This window comes from Somniosus microcephalus, chromosome 18 (genome assembly GCF_052327205.1).
Source record: "Somniosus microcephalus isolate GS21.2 chromosome 18, FLI_Smic_1.0, whole genome shotgun sequence".
In the NCBI taxonomy this organism is placed as follows: Eukaryota; Metazoa; Chordata; class Chondrichthyes; order Squaliformes; family Somniosidae; genus Somniosus; species Somniosus microcephalus.
Genome location: NC_141004.1, coordinates 71964806 through 71985008, shown reverse-complemented (window position 1 = coordinate 71985008; position 20203 = coordinate 71964806). Strand labels below are relative to the sequence as shown.

Below are 20203 nucleotides of genomic sequence, written 5' to 3'. Positions count from 1 at the left end.
ATTTCGCCAGACGTCCACCAAGTCGAAGGACCTGACCAGGTCCCTCAACTTCTCCACCGCTGCCAGGCATCGCGGGGGACCGTTACGGTCCCTCGCCTCGAGGGTGCAGTTAAAATCCCCCCCGAGGATGACGCACTCGCCCGCATCGATGGAGCCCAGAAGAGCGGACACTTCTTCAAAGAAGCGCACTTGCTGCGCACTGCCCTGAGGGGCGTACACGTTCACTAGATGGAGCGGCATGCCCCCCAGGCGAACAGTGACCTGGAGCAAGCGGCCCGGCACGTGCTCCTTGACCCCCAAGATCTCCGGCTAAAAATGCGGGGCCAGCAAGATAGCCACCCCGCTGGAAGCGCTGGAGAGGTGACTCATGCTGACCCCTCCTTGCCACTCCAGGAGCCACATGGCCTCATCTCCCGGAATGGTGTGGGTTTCTTGCAGGAAGCACACCGCATACTTCCTGTCCCGAAGGACCGAAAGGTTATTAAATCTGCGGCGAGCCTCCCTGCTGCCATTGATGTTGAGGCTGGCTATGGTTATCTTCATCTCAGAAGCATAGTGCCACCTCTACCTACACCTAACGGGGGGAGGGAGCGCAGCCGCTAGTTGACCGCCACTCCCTCAGCAGCCCAGTGAGGAACGACCTGAGCCGACGCAGCTCGAGCGGGCTCACGTCCGCGTCCGCGCCCATGGTCTTGACGGCGGCGCGGACCGACCCGATGAGCAGCGCCAGCTCCGACCACCTGGCGAGGGCCAGCCGGGTCTTGTTCTGACAACCGTGGCACACGGCCACAAAATCCCGGAGTTCCCCGACGGGAATGAGGGGAGATTCGGTGAGGGGCACGAGGTCATCCATCGCCTCGTCGGTGATGGAATCCAACTCGTCCTCCGCGCCCATCACCGAGTCCCTGTCCTCCTCCGGGGGGTCGCCACCAGCGGCCGACCCGTCCGTCGCGCAGTGCGCAGCGAACGGCTCGGCCGCGTTGGCCGGCCCCGCCTCTGCCCGGATCCCACCCCCAGGATCGGTGGCAGAGGATTCCTCCCTGGGCTCCCCTGGGGGCGCTGGGCCAGAAGACGGCGGCGGTTCGGAGCCCCCCTCCGCCTCAGACGCCAGAACGACCGGAGAAATCGGAGAGAAGACAAATCCGAATTCCTCCAGGACGTCCGGCGCCAGAGACACAGTCAGAGGGCCTTCCACTTCTGCGCCACCGGCCTCCGACCCAGCAGATGGGGTGTCTTCGGCTAAAACCTCGACCAGGTCGAGCAGCCCCTGGGAAATGTCCGGGTCGCTTTGGGCGAGCTCACTTTCCTCGAACTCGCCCGACCCAGACCCCAGGCCGCCCGACCCGTCGAGGGGTAACGGCACCGAAAGAAGATCTATTTCTGCCGCGGGTTGTTCCGCGACCCCCCCCACGGGCAGGGTCTTGTCCCCATCCCCGGGAGGCACGTGCTGGACAGACACATCTGCCTCAGCCTCCCGAGGGACAGGCGACCGCTGCCGATCGCCGGTGATGGTGAGAGCGGTGGGGGGGGGGCGCAGTACCCGCGGCGGGCGACGACTCCCCCTGTTCGGAGGGACCTTCCTCCTCCCGGTCCTCCTCCTCTTCTAGGGGGTCGCGCCTTTTTAACACAGAGGGAGCGAGGGAGACCTCCATACCTGCAGGGGCCTCCTCCTCTGCTCCCTCCGGCGGAGCAGGTTTGTCGGGTCCCTCGGGCCCGAGCCCGGCCGCAGGCATTAACGTTTCCGCCTCGGCGGTCGCGACCACAGGCTCCGGCACGAGGTCCCTCCCACCCTCGTCTGCCCCGACCAACTCCGCGATGAGCGCGGGTGTCAGGGGCTCCAGATTCAGGGGCTCACCCTCCGCGGGGGGACCCACCCTAAGGTGTTTGACTTTCCCCCGCGCCTTCCTTCCGCCGGGACGCACTCCCTCCCCCCCGCCGGAGGCCTTGATGGCATCGGCCTCCGACGATGACCACGCATCGGTTGCTCGGGGGGCGCGGCCAGACCCGGGGAGAGGAGCGGCGGCGGCGCCAGCTTCGGCCACGCCAGACGATCTGGCGGCCTTGGAGGCGGGGCAGTTCTTTCTGATGTGCCCCACCTCCTTGCAGGCGTGGCACCGCACACCGTCCGCCATCCAAAAGGCACGATAGGCGGTCCCCTCATGGAGGACGACAAATGCCCCGTCGGTGTCCTCCTCTCGTGCCAGCTGAATGAAGACCTGGCGCCGGAAGGAGAAGACGTGCCGAAGGCTGGCTTCCCGGCAGCCGAGCGGGATAGGTGCAATCCCCGACCTCACCTCCCCAAGTTGGCGCAAGTGGGGGAGGAGGAGCTCACCAGAAATATAGGGCGGGACGTTGGAAATAACGATCCTCCGCGCGGTGGCCTCAAGAGGATCCACCGGCAGGAAGGTCCCGCCCACGGTGAGCCCCTTGGCGACGGCCAGGGACATCGCCCGCTCCGACCCCAGGAAGAACACAGCCTTCCCGTACATTTTTGAGGCGGCGAGGATGGCTGAAGGGCCGACAACCCCAGCCATGGCCTTTACGCACGCCTCAATTGTCATGGTGGGGTGGGTGTAGCTCTTCACCCCAAGCTTTTTTGTGATCAGTTTGAAAGGTGATGGGGCAGCAGAAGAAGCGGGAGCAGCTGTGGCTGTGGCTGCCACTCCCGCATAAGTCCTGGCTGGCCCCGTCACCGGCGAAGATGTAGTCGCCATTATGGGGTGGATTTTTAAAGAAGAGCTACACCCACCCCAAGTCACAGGCCTGCAGATATTAAAAAAGGCCTCCGGTTTTTTAAGTCCTCCCTTGAGCAGAGGGAGCTGTTAAATTAAAGGCCCACCTCTCCCCTTGTTGATTGGAATTGGGAGAGGGGCCTTCTCCCCTCTGCTCAAGCGGCAATTAATAAAAGTTAAAAAAGAGGTGCCTCTTGAGAGAGACAAAGAGAGAGACAAAGAGAGAGAGAGAGGGGGGTGGGAAGGAGGGAGGCCGCAAAGGCAGGGGCGCCACTCAGGATGGTAGGTGGGTGGGTGTCGGCAGGGGTGCACTCCCCGATGGAAAAAAAAATAAAGTCTCTGTTGGTGGTCTTCAGGCAGGGGGAGAAGATGTCTTCACCTGGGAAAGCTGGAGAATGCCCAGGCTCAGCCCTACACCAGGTCTTCGCGATGTAATAAAAGGCTTCACCTAGGCAGCTCCAGCTGACCCAGGCCAGGCAATGGAAGGGGCGCTTATTAGTGGTGTGTGTGGCCTAGTATACTACAAGAGCCACACACACGCACACACACAGACACCCCTTGGTCTTCCGGCCGGTCTTCTTTCCTCCCCCCACCTACAATACAAAGTCTTTTGGGGAATGCACCAAATGACACCCACCTGCAGATGTTCAGTGAAGAAAGCGCTCCTTCCCTCCTTCCAAGCAGTTGGTGTGGATGCTGTTTCTCTCCCCTCTCTCCCTCTCCCGGAATGGAGGCCAATTTGGGGAGGCAGTGGTGGAGAGGCCTCTCCTCTAGTAGATGTTGGCCTCCTTTTTCCCTCTCCTCTTCTCTCTCCAGGCACCTCAGTTGTGGATGTTGCTGCTGGTTTGTGGTCGTCTGGGGTCTCTCCTTCTCCTCCACTCCTTGGTCAAGGAGACCACCACTTTCCACTCTCCTTCAGGACAACCAGCACCACAGAGAGCAAGGCAGAGAGTATGTACTTGTTAGGGTCAGGGGTCAGTGTATGTCAGGGTCAGCAATTGGTGTGTGTCTGGGGTCAGTGTCGATATATCTGCGATCAGGGCTTAGTGTGAGTCTTGGGTCAGGACTGTTTGTGTTTCTGGGGTGTCGGGTTGGTGTCTGTCGGGGTCAGGGCTCGGTGTGTAACGAGTCACGGGTCAGTGTGTTTCGGGGTCAGATTGTGTCTGGGGTCAGGGATTGGTGTCTTTTCTATGGTCAGAGGTTGGTGTGTTTTCTGGGGCAGGGGTCAATGGTTGGTGTGTGCCTGTGGTCAATGGTCGGATTGTGTCTGGCATCATGGGTCAGGTCTCGGTATGTGTCTGGGGTCAGGAGTCAGAGGTTGGTGTGTTTTCTGGGATCAGGGGTCGGTGTATGTCTGGAGTTAGGAGTCAGAGGTAAGTGTGCTTTCTGGGGGCAGGGGTCAAAGGTTGGCATGTTTTCTGGTGGCTGGGATTGGTTTGTGCCTGGGGTCAGGGGTCAGATGTAATTGTGTTTCTTGGGGGCAGGGGTTGGTGTGTGTCTGGAGTCGTGTCAGGGATCGGTGTGTATCTGGGGTCAGGGGTTGGTGTGTGTCTGAGGTTAGGGGTCAGGGCTCAGTGTGTCTGGGGTCAGGGGTCGTTGTGTGTTTGGGGTCAGGGGTTGGTGTGTGTCTGGGGTTAGGGGTCGGTTCAGTGTGTCTGGGGTCAGGGGTCGCTGTGTGTTTGGGGTCAGGGGTCAGTGTGTGTCTGGGGTCAGAGGTCGGTGTGTGACTGGGTTCAGGGCTCAATGTGTTTTGGGTCATGGGTCAGAACTCGGTGTGTGTCTGGGGCCAGGGGTCTGCGTGTCTCAGGGGTCAGATATCGGGGTTCACTGCTAACGCTGCTGGGTTTCTCTTTCCAGTTCTTCATGTGTCTGCTGGTGATTTTTGCGGCTGAGATCACGGCTGGAGTCTGGGGATTTCTGAACAAGCATGAGGTGATGTATTCTGACTGCGGCCTGCCCATGGGTGAAGCACCAGAACAGACATGTCCCATGTATGGGACATAAACACCAATTTAAAATCATATCCTCAGTTCATTCCAGCCTTAGCTCCAGGGTTGGATACTCCCCCACCCCCCAAAACCCCTCCCCCATTCCCCCAAACCCCCCCTCCCCATTCCCATACCCCCCACTCCCCAAAGCCCCCTCCTCCACTCCCCCAAATCCCCCCTCCCCCATTCCCATACCCCCCACTCCCGAAACTCCCCCTCCCCAACACCCCCTCCCCATTCCCCATCCTCCAACCCCCCACTCCCCAACCCCCCACTCCCCAAACCCCCCTCCACCACTCCCCAACCACCACTCCCCCACCCCCCACTCCTCCACTCCCCTGCCCCCAACACCCACTCCCCAACCTCCACCCTCCCCCTTAAACCCCCACTCCCCAACCCCCCCCTCCTCCAGTCCCCACCCCCCCATTCCCTACTCATAAGAACATAAGAAATAGGAGCAGGCATTCAACAAGATCATGGCTGATCATATCACTCTCTCTCTCCCCTTCCTGTCTCACTCTCTCTCTCCCCTTCCTGTCTCACTCTATCTCTCCCCTTCCTGTCTCACTCTCTCTCTCCCCTTCCTGTCTCACTCTCTCTCTCCCCTTCCTGTCTCACTCTCTCTCTCCCCTTCCTGTCTCACTCTCTCTCTCCCTGCACCATATCGTGTTGTGGATCTCCCTCTTTAATTGAGCTGTCTGTTCTGATTGCCTGATAGATTCTGCATGAGATGAATGTTTACTACAGCAACTCTCTGCAAACCTACCGAACAACTGGAACTGGCAACAGGACGCTGCGCGCCATTCACAATGTGGTGAGTACACACCTTACACACTCACCTCAAACATTCTCTGTGGTGAGTACACACCTTTCACACTCACCTCAAACATTCTCTGTGGTGAGTACACACCTTACAAACTCACCCCAAACATTCTCTGTGGTGAGTACACACCTTACACACTCACCCCAAACATTCTCAGTGTGGTGAGTACACACCTTACACACTCACCCCAAACATTCTCAGTGGTGAGTACACACCTTACACACTCACCCCAAACATCCTCAGTGTGGTGAGTACACACCTTACACACTCACCCCAAACATTCTCAGTGTGGTGAGTACACACCTTACACACTCACCCCAAACATCCTCAGTGCAGTGAGTACACACCTTACACACTCACCCCAAACATCCTCAGTGTGGTGAGTACACACCTTACACACTCACCCCAAACATCCTCAGTGTGGTGAGTACACACCTTACACACGCACCCCAAACATCCTCAGTGTGGTGAGTACACACCTTACACACTCACCCCAAACATTCTCAGTGTGGTGAGTACACACCTTACACACTCACCCCAATCATCCTCAGTGTGGTGAGTACACACCTTACACACTCACCCCAAACATTCTCAGTGTGGTGAGTACACACCTTACACACTCACCCCAAACATCCTCAGTGCAGTGAGTACACACCTTACACACTCACCCCAAACATCCTCAGTGTGGTGAGTACACACCTTACACACTCACCCCAAACATCCTCAGTGTGGTGAGTACACACCTTACACACTCACCCCAAACATCCTCAGTGTGGTGAGTACACACCTTACACACTCACCCCAAACATCCTCAGTGTGGTGAGTACACACCTTACACACTCACCCCAAACATCCTCAGTGTGGTGAGTACACACCTTACACCCTCACCCCAAACATCCTCAGTGTGGTGAGTACACACCTTACACACTCACCCCAAACATTCTCAGTGTGGTGAGTACACACCTTACACACTCACCCCAAACATCCTCAGTGCAGTGAGTACACACCTTACACACTCACCCCAAACATCCTCAGTGTGGTGAGTACACACCTTACACACTCACCCCAATCATCCTCAGTGTGGTGAGTACACACCTTACACACTCACCCCAATCATCCTCAGTGTGGTGAGTACACACCTTACACACTCACCTCAAACATTCTCTGGTGAGTACACACCTTACACACTCACCCAAACATTCTCAGTGTGGTGAGTACACACCTTACACACTCACCCTAAACATTCTCTGGGTGGTGAGTACACACCTTACACACTCAAAACCAAATAAGAAGGAAATGGCGCACATGTTGAATAAGTACTTTGCATCAGTATTTACAGTAGAGGAAAAGGATAGCATGCCAGAAATCCAAAGGAAACTAAATCAGGGACAGGGACTCAATAAAATTAAAGTTAGTAAATTAACAGTAATGAAGAAAATAATGGTACTAAAGAGTGACTAATCCCTAGGACCAGATGGTTTCCACCCCAGGGTTTTAAAGGAAGTAGGTGAGCACATTGCAGATGCCCTAACTATAATCTTCCAAAGTTCTCTCGATTCAGGAACCGTCCTTTTAGATTGGAAAATTGCACATGTCACTCTGCTATTTAAGAATGGGGAGAGAGGGAAACCAGGGAATTATAGACAAGTTAGCCTAACATCTGTTGTCGGGAAATTGCTAGAGTCTATAATTAAGGATAGGGTGACGGAACACCTTGTAAATTTTTAGTTGATCAGAGAGAGTCAGCATGGATTTGTGAAAAGTAGGTCATACCTGACAAACCTGATGAATTTTTTGAGGAGGTAACTAAAGTAGTGGACAGGGGAATGTCTATGGATGTTATTTATATGGACTTCCAGAAGGCACATAAGAGGCTGTTAACTAAGGTAGAAGCCCATGGAATTGAGGGCAAATTATTGACCTGGTTAGGAAATTGGCTGAGCGGCAGGAGACAGAGAGTAGGGATAATGGGTAGGTACTCAAATTGGCAGGATGCGACTAGTGGTGTCCCGCAGGGATCGGTGTTGGGGCCTCAACTATTCACAATATTTATTAACGACTTAGATGATGGCATAGAAAGTCATATATCCAAATATGCCGATGACACAAGGATAGGCGGCACTGTAGGCAGTGGAGATGAAAGCATAAAATTACAAAGGGATATCGACAGAGTAAGTGAATGGGCAAAACTGTGGCAAATGGATTTCAATGTAGGCAAATGTGAGGTCATCCACTTTGGACCTAAAAAGGATCGAACAGGGGACTTTCTCAATGGTGAAAAGCTAAAAACAGTGGCGGTCCAGAGAGACTTGAGGGCCCAGGTATATTGATCATTAAAATGTCATGAACAGGTACAGAAAATAATCAAAAAGACTAATGGAATGCTGGCCTTTATATCTACAGAACTAGAGTACAAGGGAGTGGAAGTTATGCTACAGCTAAAGAAGACCCTGGTTAGACCACACCTGGAGTACTGTGAGCAGTTCTGGGCACCACACCTATTGGCCTTGGAGGGAGTGCAGCGTAGGTTTACCAGAATGATACTTGGACTTCAAGGGTTAAGTTACGAAGAGAGATTACACAAATTAGGGTTGTATTCCCTAGAATTTAAAAGGTTAAGGGGTAATCTGACCAAAGTTTTCAAGCTATTAAAGGGAACTGATAGGGTAGATAGCAAGAAACGTTTTCCGCTGGTTGGGGAGTCTAGGACTAGGGAGCAGAGTCTAAGAATTAGAGCCAGACCTTTCAGGAGTGAAATTAGGAAAAACTTCTACACACAGAGGAACGCGCTTCCGCAAACGGCAACTGATGCTGGATCAATTGTTAATTTTAAATTGGAGATTGATAGCTCTCTGTTAACCAAAGGTATTAAGGGATATGGGCCAAAGGCAGGTATATGGAGTTAGATCACAGATCAACCATGATCTCATCCAATGGCAGTGCAGGCTGGAGGGGCTGAATGCCCTCCTCCTGTTCTATGTTCCAAACATTCACAATCTGGTGAGTACACACCTTGCACACTCACTGACACACCGCACACGGTCTCACACTCACTGACACACTGGACACGGTCTCACACTCACTGACACACTGCACACGGTCTCACACTCACTGACACACTGGACACGGTCTCACACTCACTGACACACTGCACACAGTCTCTCACTCACTGACACACCGCACACGGTCTCACACTCACTGACACACTGCAGACGGTCTCACACTCACTGACACACCGCACACAGACTCACACTCACTGACACACCGCACACGGTCTCACACTCACTGACACACCGCACACGGTCTCACACTCACTGACACACCACACACGGTCTCACACTCACTGACACACTGCACACGGTCTCACACTCACTGACACACTGGACACGGTCTCACACTCACTGACACACCGCACACGGTCTCACACTCACTGACACACCGCACACGGTCTCACACTCACTGACACACCGCACACGGTCTCACACTCACTGACACACCGCACACGGTCTCACACTCACTGACACACCGCACACGGTCTCACACTCACTGACACACCGCACACGGTCTCACACTCACTGACACACCGCACACCGTCTCACACTCACTGACACACCGCACACGGTCTCACACTCACTGACACACCGCACACGGCCTCACACTCACTGACACACCGCACACGGTCTCACACTCACTGACACACCGCACACGGTCTCACACTCACTGACACACCGCACACGGTCTCACACTCACTGACACACCGGACACGGTCTCACACTCACTGATACACCACACACGGTCTCACACTCACTGACACACCGCACACGGTCTCACACTCACTGACACACCGCACACGGTCTCACACTCACTGACACACCGCACACGGTCTCACACTCACTGACACACCGCACACGGTCTCACACTCACTGACACACTGCACACGGTCTCACACTCACTGACACACTGGACATGGTCTCACACTCACTGACACACCGCACACGGTCTCACACTCACTGACACACTGGACACGGTCTCACACTCACTGACACACTGCACACGGTCTCACACTCACTGACACACCGCACACGGTCTCACACTCACTGACACACCGCACACGGTCTCACACTCACTGACACACTGCACACAGTCTCACACTCACTGACACATTGCACACACTCTCACACTCACTGACACACCGCACATGGTCTCACACTCACTGACACACCGCACACGGCCTCACACTCACTGACACACTGGACACGGTCTCACACTCACTGACACACTGCACACGGTCTCACACTCACTGACACACTGCACACGGTCTCACACTCACTGACACACTGGACACGGTCTCAGACTCATTGACACACTGCACACGGTCTCACACTCACTGACACACTGGACACGGTCTCACACTCACTGACACACCGCACACAGTCTCACACTCACTGATGCACCGCACACGGTCTCACACTCACTGACACACCGCACACGGTCTCACACTCACTGACACACCGCACACGGTCTCACACTCACTGACACACCGCACACGGTCTCACACTCACTGACACACCGCACACGGTCTCACACTCACTGACACACCGCACACGGTCTCACACTCACTGACACACTGCACACACTCTCACACTCACTGACACACTGCACACGGTCTCACACTCACTGACACACTGCACACGGTCTCACACTCACTGACACACTGGACACGGTCTCACACTCACTGACACGCTGCACACGGTCTCACACTCACTGACATGCTGGACACGGTCTCACACTCACTGACACGCTGCACACGGTCTCACACTCACTGACACACCGCACACGGTCTCACACTCACTGACACACCGCACACGGTCTCACACTCACTGACACACCGCACACGGTCTCACACTCACTGACACACTGCACACGGTCTCACACTCACTGACACAAGGTCTCACACTCACTGACACACTGCACACGGTCTCACACTCAATGACACACTGGACACGGTCTCACACTCACTGACACACCGCACACGGTCTCACATTCACTGACACACTGCACACGGTCTCACACTCACTGACACACTGCACACGGTCTCACACTCACTGACACACTGCACACGGTCTCACACTCACTGACACACCGCAAATGGTCTCACACTCACTGACACACTGCACACGGTCTCACACTCACTGACACACCGCACACGGTCTCACACTCACTGACACACCACACACGGTCTCACACTCACTGACACACTGCACACGGTCTCACACTCACTGACACACCGCACACGGTCTCACACTCACTGACACACTGCACACGGCCTCACACTCACTGGCACACTGCACACGGTCTCACACTCACTGACACACTGCACACGGTCTCACACTCACTGACACACTGCACACGGTCTCACACTCACTGACACACTGCACACGGTCTCACACTCACTGACACACCTCACACGGTCTCACACTCACTGAGACACTGGACACGGTCTCACACTCACTGACACACCGCTCACGGTCTCACACTCACTGACACACCGCACACGGTCTCACACTCACTGACACACCGCACATGGTCTCACACTCACTGACACACCGCACACGGTCTCACACTCACTGACACACTGCCCACGGTCTCACACTCACTGACACACCGCACACGGTCTCACATTCACTGACACACCGCACACGGCCTCACACTCACTGACACACTGCACACGGTCTCACACTCACTGACACACCGCACACGGTCTCACACTCACTGACACACTGCACACGGCCTCACACTCACTGGCACACTGCACACGGTCTCACACTCACTGACACACCGCACACGGTCTCACACTCACTGAGACACTGGACACGGTCTCACACTCACTGACACACCGCTCACGGTCTCACACTCACTGACACACCGCACACGGTCTCACACTCACTGACACACCGCACATGGTCTCACACTCACTGACACACCGCACACGGTCTCACACTCACTGACACACTGCCCACGGTCTCACACTCACTGACACACCGCACACGGTCTCACATTCACTGACACACCGCACACGGCCTCACACTCACTGACACACTGCACATGGTCTCACACTCACTGACACACTGCACACGGTCTCACACTCACTGACACACCGCACACGGCCTCACACTCACTGACACACAGCACACGGTCTCACACTCACTGACACACCGCACACGGTCTCACACTCACTGACACACCGCACACGGTCTCACACTCACTGACACACTGCACACGGTCTCACACTCACTGACATACCGCACACAGTCTCACACTCACTGACACACTGCACACGGTCTCACACTCACTGACACACTGCACACGGTCTCACACTCACTGACACACCGCACACGGTCTCACACTCACTGACACACTGGACACGGTCTCGCACTCACTGACACACTGCACACGGTCTCAGACTCACTGACACACTGGACACGGCCTCGCACTCACTGACACACCGCACACGGTCTCACACTCACTGACACACCGCACACGGTCTCACACTCACTGACACACCGCACACGGTCTCACACTCACTGACACACCGCACACGGTCTCACACTCACTGACACACCGCACACGGTCTCACACTCACTGACACACCGCACACGGTCTCACACTCACTGACACACCGCACACGGTCTCACACTCACTGACACACTCTCTGCTCTCGCTCTTGTGTTGATGTGACAGGTCTCTCTCTCTCCTAGTTGCAGTGCTGTGGAGACTCGACCCCAGACTCCACCATTCAGCCCCTCTGTCCCACGCTGCACGTATCTGTGGTGAGTTCCAAGATTTTCACTCAATTCTACTTGTAATTTCGTCGCTCCGTGTCTGCTGTTACAGGGACATTCGTCCTTTCTCAGTGACCTCAGCATCAATCTTGAACTCTGACCTGACACTAATTGCTGGCCTGCTGTGGAACTGTGCATGGCTGCTTCACAAAGCATTATGGGCTGTCGATGGAAGCCATTCAGCCGAGCTATCTACAATCCACTCCATTTCAGTTCTTAATTGCCTTTCGTAAATTGCTACAGATTTTGCCTCCACTTTCTTACCCATTCCAAATATTACTGTGTGTTAACAAATCCTACCTGACATCAGTTCTCCACTTGCACTTTTCCGTTTGTCAAAGTTAAGGACAGTAATAAACTTTTCTATTGTACTTATTATTTTGTACACCTCAATAATGTCACTTTCATTCAACTCCTTTTAAGAGTCAAACTGAATACTGTTCAAGAAGGCGTCCAACCGGAGCATTGTACAGTCTGAAGTACCAGCACCGATCCCTGGGACACTCCACTCAGTACATCTCCCAGCACCGATCCCTGGGACACTCCACTCAGTACATCACCCAGCACCGATCCCTGGGACACTCCACTCAGTACATCACCCAGCACTAATCCCTGGGACACTCCACTCAGTACATCTCCCAGCACCGATCCCCGGGACACTCCACTCAGTCCATCACCCAGCACCGATCCCTGGGAAACTCCACTCAGTACTTCTCCCAGCACATATCCCCGGGACACTCCACTCAGTACATCCCCCAGCACCGATCCTTGGGACACTCCACTCAGTACATCACCCAGCACCGATCCCTGGGACACTCCATTCAGTACATCACCCAGCACTGATCCCTGGGACACTCCACTCAGTACATCTCCCAGCACTGATCCCTGGGACACTCCACTCAGTACATCTCCCAGCACCGATCCCTGGGACACTCCACTCAGTACATCACCCAGCACCGATCCCTAGGACACTCCACTCAGTACATCACCCACCACCGATCCCCGGGACACCCCACTCAGTACATCACCCAGCACTGATCCCTGGGACACTCCACTCAGTACATCTCCCAGCACCGATCCCTAGGACACTCCACTCAGTACATCACCCAGCACCGATCCCTGGGACACTCCACTCAGGACATCACCCAGCACTAATCCCTGGGACACTCCACTCAGTACATCTCCCAGCACCGATCCCTAGGACACTCCACTCAGTACATCTCCCAGCACCGATCCCTGGGACACTCCACTCAGTACATCACCCAGCACCGATCCCTGGGACACTCCACTCAGTACTTCACCCAGCACCGATCCCTGGGACACTCCACTCAGGACATCACCCAGCACTAATCCCTGGGACACTCCACTCAGGACATCACCCAGCACCGATCCCTGGGACACTCCACTCAGTACATCACCCAGCACCGATCCCTGGGACACTCCACTCAGGACATCACCCAGCACCGATCCCTGGGACACTCCACTCAGGACATCACCCAGCACTAATCCCTGGGACACTCCACTCAGTACATCACCCAGCACCGATCCCTGGGACACTCCACTCAGTACATCACCCAGCACCGATCCCTGGGACACTCCACTCAGTACTTCACCCAGCACCGATCCCTGGGACACTCCACTCAGGACATCACCCAGCACTAATCCCTGGGACACTCCACTCAGTACATCACCCAGCACCGATCCCTGGGACACTCCACTCAGTACATCACCCAGCACCGATCCCTGGGACACTCCACTCAGTACTTCACCCAGCACCGATCCCTGGGACACTCCACTCAGGACATCACCCAGCACTAATCCCTGGGACACTCCACTCAGGACATCACCCAGCACCGATCCCCGGGACACTCCACTCAGTACATCTCCCAGCACCGATCCCTGGGACACTCCACTCAGTACATCCCCCAGCACCGATCCTTGGGACACTCCACTCAGTACATCAGGCAGCACCGATCCCTGGGACACTCCACTCAGTACATCACCCAGCACTGATCCCTGGGACACTCCACTCAGTACATCACCCAGCACCGATCCCTGGGACACTCCACTCAGTACATCACCCAGCACCGATCCCTGGGACACTCCACTCAGTACATCACCCAGCACCGATCCCTGGGACACTCCACTCAGTACATCACCCAGCACCGATCCCTGGGACACTCCACTCAGGACATCACCCAGCACCGATCCCTGGGACACTCCACTCAGTACATCACCCAGCACCGATCTCTGGGACACTCCACTCAGTACATCACCCAGCACCGGTCCCTGGGACACTCCACTCAGTACATCACCCAGCACCGATCCCTGGGACACTCCACTCAGTACATCACCGAGCACCGATCCCCGGGACACTCCACTCAGTACATCACCCAGCACCGATCCCTGGGACACTCCACTCAGTACATCACCCAGCACCGATCCCTGGGACACTCAACTCAGTACATCATCCAGCACCGATCCCCGGGGCACTCCACTCAGTACATCACCCAGCACCGATCCCTGGGACACGCCACTCAGTACATCACCCAGCACCGATCCCTGGGACACTCCACTCAGTACATCACCCAGCACCGATCCCTGGGACACTCCACTCAGTACATCACCCAGCACCGATCTCTGGGACACTTCACTCAGTCCATCACCCAGCACCGATCCCTGGGAAACTCCACTCAGTACTTCTCCCAGCACCGATCCCCGGGACACTCCACTCAGTACATCACCCAGCACCGATCCCTGGGACACTCCACTCAGTACATCACCCAGCACTGATCCCTGGGACACTCCACTCAGTACATCTCCCAGCACCGATCCCTGGGACTCTCCACTCAGTACATCACCCAGCACCGATCCCTGGGACACTCCACTCAGTACATCACCCAGCACCGATCCCTGGGACACTCCACTCAGTACATCACCCAGCACCGATCCCTGGGACACTCCACTCAGTACATCACCCAGCACCGATCCCTGGGACACTCCACTCAGTACATCACCCAGCACCGATCACTGGGACACTCCACTCAGTACATCACCCAGCACCGATCCCTGGGACACTCCACTCAGAACATCACCCAGCACCGATCCCTGGGAGACTCCACTCAGTACATCACCCAGCACCGATCCCTGGGACACCCCACTCAGTACATCACCCAGCACCGATCCCTGGGACACTCCACTCAGTACATCACCCAGCACCGATCCCTGGGACACCCCACTCAGTACATCACCCAGCACCGATCCCTGGGACACTCCACTCAGTACATCACCCAGCACCGATCCCTGGGACACTCCACTCAGTACATCACCCAGCACCGATCCCTGGGACACTCCACTCAGTACATCACCCAGCACCGATCCCTGGGACACTCCACTCAGTACATCACCCAGCACCGATCCCTGGGACACTCCACTCAGTCCATCACCCAGCACCGATCCCTGGGACACTCCACTCAGTACATCTCCCAGCACCGATCCCTGGGACACTCCACTCAGTACATCACCCAGCACCGATCCCTGGGACACTCCACTCAGTACATCTCCCAGCACCGATCCCTGGGACACTCCACTCAGGACATCACCCAGCACCGATCCCTGGGACACTCCACTCAGTACATCACCCAGTACCGATCCCTGGGACACTCCACTCAGTACATCTCCCAGCACCGATCCCTGGGACTCTCCACTCAGTACATCACCCAGCACCGATCCCTGGGACACTCCACTCAGTACATCAGCCAGCGCCAATCCCTGGGACACTCCACTCAGTACATCACCCAGCACCGATCCCTGGGACAGGTCACTCAGTACATCTCCCAGCACCGATCCCTGGGACACTCCACTCAGTGCATCACCCAGCACCGATCCCTGGGACACTCCACTCAGTACATCACCCAGCACCGATCCCCGGGACACTCCACTCAGTACATCACCCAGCACCGATCCCGGGTGCACCCCACTCAGTACATCACCCAGCACCGATCCCTGGGACACTCCACTCAGTACATCACCCAGCACCGATCCCTGGGACACTCCACTCAGTACATCACCCAGCACCGATCCCTGGGACACCCCACTCAATACATCACCCAGCACCGATCCCTGGGACACTCCACTCAGTACATCACCCAGCACCGATCCCTGGGACACTCCACTCAGTACATCACCCAGCACCGATCCCTGGGACACTCCACTCAGTACATCACCCAGCACCGTTCCCTGGCACACTCCACTCAGTATATCACCCAGCACCGATCCCTGGGACACCCCACTCAGTACATCACCCAGCACCAATCCCTGGGACACCCCACTCAGTACATCTCCCAGCACCGATCCCTGGGACAACCCACTCAGTACATCACCCAGCACCGATCCCTGGGACACTCCACTCAGTACATCACCCAGCACCGTTCCCTGGGACACTCCACTCAATATATCACCCAGCACCAATCCCTGGGACACCCCACTCAGTACATCTCCCAGCACCGATCCCTGGGACACTCCACTCAGTATATCACCCAGCACCGATCCCTGGGACACTCCACTCAGTACATCACCCAGCACCGATCCCTGGGACTCTCCACTCAGTACATCACCCAGCACCGATCCCTGGGACACTCCACTCAGTACATCACCCAGCACCGATCCCTGGGACACTCCACTCAGTACATCACCCAGCACCGATCCCTGGGACACTCCACTCAGTACATCACCCAGCACCGATCCCTGGGACACTCCACTCAGTACATCACCCAGCACCGATCCCTGGGACACTCCACTCAGTACATCACCCAGCACTGATCACTGGGACACTCCACTCAGTACATCACCCAGCCCCGATCCCCAGGACACTCCACTCAGTACATCACCCAGCACCGATCCCTGGGACACTCCACTCAGTACATCACCCAGCACCGATCCTTGGGACACTCCACTCAGTACATCACCCAGCACCGATCCCTGGGACACTCCACTCAGTACATGACCCAGCACCGATCCCTGGGACACTCCACTCAGTACATCACCCAGCACCGATCCCTGGGACACTCCACTCAGTACATCTCCCAGCACCGATCCCTGGGACACTCCACTCAGTACATCACCCAGCACCGATCCCTGGGACACTCCACTCAGTACATCACCCAGCACCGATCCCTGGGACACTCCACTCAGTACATCACCCAGCACCGATCCCTGGGACACTCCACTCAGTACATCACCCAGCACCGATCCCTGGGAAACTCCACTCAGTACTTCTCCCAGCACCGATCCCTGGGACACTCCACTCAGTACATCACCCAGCACCGATCCCTGGGACACTCCACTCAGTACATCACCCAGCACCGATCCCTGGGACACTCCACTCAGTACATCACCCAGCACCGATCCCTGGGACACCCCACTCAGTACATCACCCAGCACCGATCCCTGGGACACTCCACTCAGTACATCACCCAGCACCGATCCCTGGGACACTCCACTCAGTACATCACCCAGCACCGATCCCTGGGACACTCCACTCAGTACATCACCCAGCACTGATCCCTGGGACACTCCACTCAGTACATCTCCCAGCACCGATCCCTGGGACTCTCCACTCAGTACATCACCCAGCACCGATCCCTGGGACACTCCACTCAGTACATCACCCAGCACCGATCCCTGGGACACTCCACTCAGTACATCACCCAGCACCGATCCCTGGGACACTCCACTCAGTACATCACCCAGCACCGATCCCTGGGACACTCCACTCAGTACATCACCCAGCACCGATCCCTGGGACACTCCACTCAGTACATCACCCAGCACCGATCCCCGGGACACTCCACTCAGTACATCACCCAGCACCGATCACTGGGACACTCCACTCAGTACATCGCCCAGCACCGATCCCTGGGACACTCTCCTCAGAACATCACCCAGCACCGATCCCTGGGAGACTCCACTCAGTACATCACCCAGCACCGATCCCTGGGACACTCCACTCAGTACATCACCCAGCACCGATCCCTGGGACACTCCACTCAGTATATCACCCAACACCGATCCCTGGGACACTCCACTCAGCACATCACCCAGCACCGATCCCTGGGACACTCCACTCAGTACATCACCCAGCACCGATCCCTGGGACACTCCACTCAGTACATCACCCAGCACCGATCCCTGGGACTCTCCACTCAGTCCATCAGCCAGCGCCAATCCCTGGGACACTCCACTCAGTACATCACCCAGCACCGATCCCTGGGACAGGTCACTCAGTACATCTCCCAGCACCGATCCCTGGGACACTCCACTCAGTGCATCACCCAGCACCGATCCCTGGGACACTCCACTCAGTACATCACCCAGCACCGATCCCCGGGACACTCCACTCAGTACATCACCCAGCACCGATCCCGGGGGCACCCCACTCAGTACATCACCCAGCACCGATCCCTGGGACACTCCACTCAGTACATCACCCAGCACCGATCCCTGGGACACTCCACTCAGTACATCACCCAGCACCGATCCCTGGGACACCCCACTCAATACATCACCCAGCACCGATCCCTGGGACACTCCACTCAGTACATCACCCAGCACCGATCCCTGGGACACTCCACTCAGTACATCACCCAGCACCGATCCCTGGGACACTCCACTCAGTACATCACCCAGCACCGTTCCCTGGGACACTCCACTCAGTATATCACCCAGCACCGATCCCTGGGACACCCCACTCAGTACATCACCCAGCACCGATCCCTGGGACAACCCACTCAGTACATCTCCCAGCACCGATCCCTGGGACAACCCACTCAGTACATCACCCAGCACCGATCCCTGGGACACTCCACTCAGTACATCACCCAGCACCGTTCCCTGGGACACTCCACTCAGGACATCACCCAGCACCGATCCCTGGGACACTCCACTCAGTACATCACCCAGCACCGATCCCTGGGACACTCCACTCAGTACATCACCCAGCACCGATCCCTGGGACACTCCACTCAGTACATCACCCAGCACCGATCCCTGGGACACTCCACTCAGTCCATCACCCAGCACCGATCCCTGGGACACTCCACTCAGTACATCTCCCAGCACCGATCCCTGGGACACTCCACTCAGTACATCTCCCAGCACCGATCCCTGGGACACTCCACTCAGTACATCACCCAGCACCGATCCCTGGGACACTCCACTCAGTACATCACCCAGTACCGATCCCTGGGACACTCCACTCAGTACATCTCCCAGCACCGATCCCTGGGACTCTCCACTCAGTACATCACCCAGCACCGATCCCTGGGACTCTCCACTCAGTCCATCAGCCAGCGCCAATCCCTGGGACACTCCACTCAGTACATCACCCAGCACCGATCCCTGGGACAGGTCACTCAGTACATCTCCCAGCACCGATCCCTGGGACACTCCACTCAGTGCATCACCCAGCACCGATCCCTGGGACACTCCACTCAGTACATCACCCAGCACCGATCCCCGGGACACTCCACTCAGTACATCACCCAGCACCGATCCCGGGGGCACCCCACTCAGTACATCACCCAGCACCGATCCCTGGGACACTCCACTCAGTACATCACCCAGCACCGATCCCTGGGACACTCCACTCAGTACATCACCCAGCACCGATCCCTGGGACACCCCACTCAATACATCACCCAGCACCGATCCCTGGGACACTCCACTCAGTACATCACCAGCACCGATCCCTGGGACACTCCACTCAGTACATCACCCAGCACCGATCCCTGGGACACTCCACTCAGTACATCACCCAGC

At 56.4% G+C, this 20203-nt stretch overlaps 1 protein-coding gene across 2 annotated transcripts in view; it reads left to right on the top strand.

Moving 5' to 3' along the window:
- The window catches only part of LOC147105372 (tetraspanin-2-like), a 206829-nt gene that overhangs the window by 140386 nt on the left and 46240 nt on the right, over window positions 1-20203 (top strand). For both annotated transcript variants that reach the window (XM_086011669.1, XM_086011668.1), the window contains exons 4-6: window positions 4590-4664; window positions 5439-5534; window positions 12302-12373. In XM_086011669.1, coding sequence (XP_085867795.1) covers window positions 4590-4664; window positions 5439-5534; window positions 12302-12373 — 243 coding nt within the window. The remainder of the gene's footprint in view (window positions 1-4589; window positions 4665-5438; window positions 5535-12301; window positions 12374-20203) is intronic.